Here is a 3,180-nt window from a genome sequence, read left to right on the forward strand (position 1 = left end):
TGATGACGTCACGAGCGGGAGGGGGAAGCAAAATATTCCTGCGCCTGCGCGTGGTTGGTGCGGCGCTCCCCTTGCTCCACTCGCGCCTGCGCGCGCCTGGGGACACGCGCGCCGATCTCGGCTGCGCCTGCGCAGTCTGCAGAGAGCCGAGGGATTTCGCTGTGCATGCCGGGACGTTCCGGCCGGCCAGGGTTGATTAGCGCATGCGCGGCGGGTCCCACTCCCTTTCGGCGCGGTGCGAGCAGCGGGCAGGATGGGTCACCAGCAGCTCTACTGGAGCCACCCCAGGAAGTTCGGCCAGGGCTCCCGCTCGTGGTGGGTGCCGCCGGCTGGGGCCCGGGGAGCCCGGCCGCCATGACGGGCTCCACGCGGGGCTCGCGGCCTGCCGGGCGGGATCCGCTGCGGGAAGCGGGCTGAGGCGTGGGGGTGTCCCGGGGAGGGGGGGATCGAGGCGGGGGCCGTGGGTGGGGCCGGCCCGGAGAGGGGGGGCCCGGAGGCCGCTGCGCTGACCGGCTTTTCCCGCTCTCGCCCCGCAGCCGCGTGTGCTCGAACCGCCACGGCCTGATCCGCAAGTACGGGCTGAACATGTGCCGCCAGTGCTTCCGCCAGTACGCCAAGGACATCGGCTTCGTCAAGGTGAGGGGGGGCCCCCCGGCCTGCTGCGGCCCCTGCCCCGCAGCGGCCCGCCCCGCCTGCCGCTGGTCTCCGCGCTCGGCTCGCGCGGGCGGCCCGCTCCGGAGCTAATCCTTGCGGGAGGGGGGCTTAATGCGGCGGTGTCAGGCCTGGACCTGTAATTCGTGTAGCTGGTTTTCACGGAGAAGTCCTCCGTGCAGTGGCATTTATGCAGTCCCTTAGGTCCTTGTCTGTATAGTTACTGTTTGCCCTAAGAAACTGACCCTTTCCCGAAATACATGTGCTCAGAGGAAATCTCCCTGTTTACTGAGGGGCAGCACCAGTCTTTGTGCTCTAATGTGATGTCCAGGCAAGCTCGTTGCAGTTGACTGTACTGTGCTTCGTGAAAAGAGGGGGTACTTGGGAGTTCGATGGTTGTAACTTTGAAATCACCACTTAAATGGCTTGGTTCTGATCCTTGCCATCTGTTCCTTACTAGCAAATAGCTCCTTCAGATGTTACTAGTATAAGCCTTCTGCTGTAAGACTGAATCCTGATACTTAAATATCCATTTAATGACTGGAGAAAATGTATGATTTGGAAATTGGTAATTTGTCTAGATATCAACTTTACACTTCACAACTTTTCTTTTCCTCATTTCAGTTGGACTAAACACTTCTTCTCAAGAAGATGAGATGTCACAAGGAGACTTCTGGACATAATTTTCTGCCTAATTTGGATAACTGGACACACTAAATTTACCAAGTCTTTGCCATACTATTTTGTGTATAAAATAAAATGGCCAAACAGTCAATTCTGCTTTGTTTAATTTGTGGATACTTGAAATTTAAACTTTCATTGTAAGGAGTTAAATTTGCTTCAGTGTAGTCAAAGTGAAATGATTTTATGTACTATGCTCCTTTGTTATACTGTTTTATATGAAAAGGTGAACTGTTATTGGAATACAGTATTTCTTAATGGGAGTGTTCTGCAAAGAAATCCTCCATGTTTACAGCCAATGTTGTCTGAAACAAGTCTTAATACACTCGAAGTACTAGACCTCATTCTTTCATAAAGAGGATTAAACTGTTAATACAATCTAAGAGCTTTGATTTGTTGATAACTTCTAAATAAGTGAATAGGGCACCTATTACCTCAGTATACTCTAGAAAGCGTATGTCTACAGTGCAGTTAAACACCTGCAGCTTACCTCTGCTAGCTGTAGATGTTCAGGCTTGGACTGAAGCCTGAGCTCTGGGACCCACCCCCATTACAGGGTCTCAGAGCTTGGGCTCTAACTTGAACCCCAATGTCTACATCATAATTAAACAGCCCCTAAGCCAGAGTGAGCTGGCATGGGCCAGCTGCAGGTGTTTAATTGCAGTGTAGAGGTATCCATATAGGATGAAATGCAGGTCATGGCAAGAATGTTAAACTAGCTAGTTATAAATGTGGCATCAGCCCGATCATTAGTAGCTTCCCACAAGGGTAAGGATAGAGTGAGAGGCAGTAACCAAATAGGCATTGTTTTGCTGGACTGAAGGGGAAATAGTCTAGTATTGAATGTCCTCTACAGTTTAGAGGATAGGTCATGGATACGGAGTGATCGGGATAGTTTAAGCTCCGTGGAAGCAAACAATTTGTGTTAATATGGGTAAATGTATACGTTTCGGAAGAAAGGATGCAGGTCCTACACTATGGAGGACTCTTATCCTGGGAAGCAGGGATTCTGAAAAGATTGGGGGTTGTGATGGATAATCAGCTGAATATGAGCTCCCAGTGCAGGGCTGTTGCCACAAGGCTAATACTCCTTGGATGCACAAAGGGTAACTTTAAATGGGAGTAGAGAGGTTATTTTCCATTTATATTTTGGCACTAGTGCAGCTGCTGCTGGAATAATGTGTCCTGTGCTAGTATCCACAGTTCAAGGAAGATGACAGATCAGAGAGGATTCAGAGAAGAGCCATAAGAATGATTACAGGATTAGAAATTATGCCTTTGTAGTGATAGTCAAGGAGCTCAATCTATTTAGTTTAACAAAGAAAAGGTTAAGGGGTGACTACAATCTATAAGTATCTACGTGGGAAACATTTGATGCTGGGCTTTTCAGTGTAGCAGACAACAGGTATAACAACCCACTGGGTAGAAGTTGAAGCTACACTTCAGATTGGAAATAAGGTGTACATTTTTAAGTGAGTAATTTTAACCATAGGAACAGTTGACCGAGGGTTGTGGTGGCTTCTCTGTCACTGACAGCTTTTAAATCAAATTGGATATTTTTTCTAAAACATCTGCTCTAAGAATTACTCTGGGGAAGTACTATGGCCTGTGTCACATAGCAGGTAAGACTAGATAATCACAGTAGTCCTGTTGGGCCTTGGAATCTGGTTTGATTTTATTTTTGTAAAGAACATTTGGTTCACACAGACTCAAATTTATGAGGGTTAACACTCTGACCGTTGTGGGGGAAAATGCCATGCTGATTAGAGTGACAGTTCCTGTTTCACTACAGTATATGCCACCAACTCCCACTGGAACTACCAATAGTGCTCTAGTTAGAAATGGAAA

General features: G+C 48.6%; 1 protein-coding gene across 1 annotated transcript; it reads left to right on the forward strand.

Moving 5' to 3' along the window:
- The first annotated feature begins 203 nt into the window (after positions 1-203).
- RPS29 (ribosomal protein S29) lies at positions 204-1,426 on the forward strand. The gene is given in 4 exon segments (XM_074957230.1): positions 204-216; positions 219-315; positions 537-636; positions 1,276-1,426. Coding segments are annotated over 4 exon segments (219 nt in total). The 3' UTR covers positions 1,285-1,426.
- The last annotated feature ends 1,754 nt before the right edge of the window (positions 1,427-3,180 follow it).

This window comes from Natator depressus, chromosome 6, assembly GCF_965152275.1.
Source record: "Natator depressus isolate rNatDep1 chromosome 6, rNatDep2.hap1, whole genome shotgun sequence".
Taxonomy (NCBI): Eukaryota; Metazoa; Chordata; order Testudines; family Cheloniidae; genus Natator; species Natator depressus.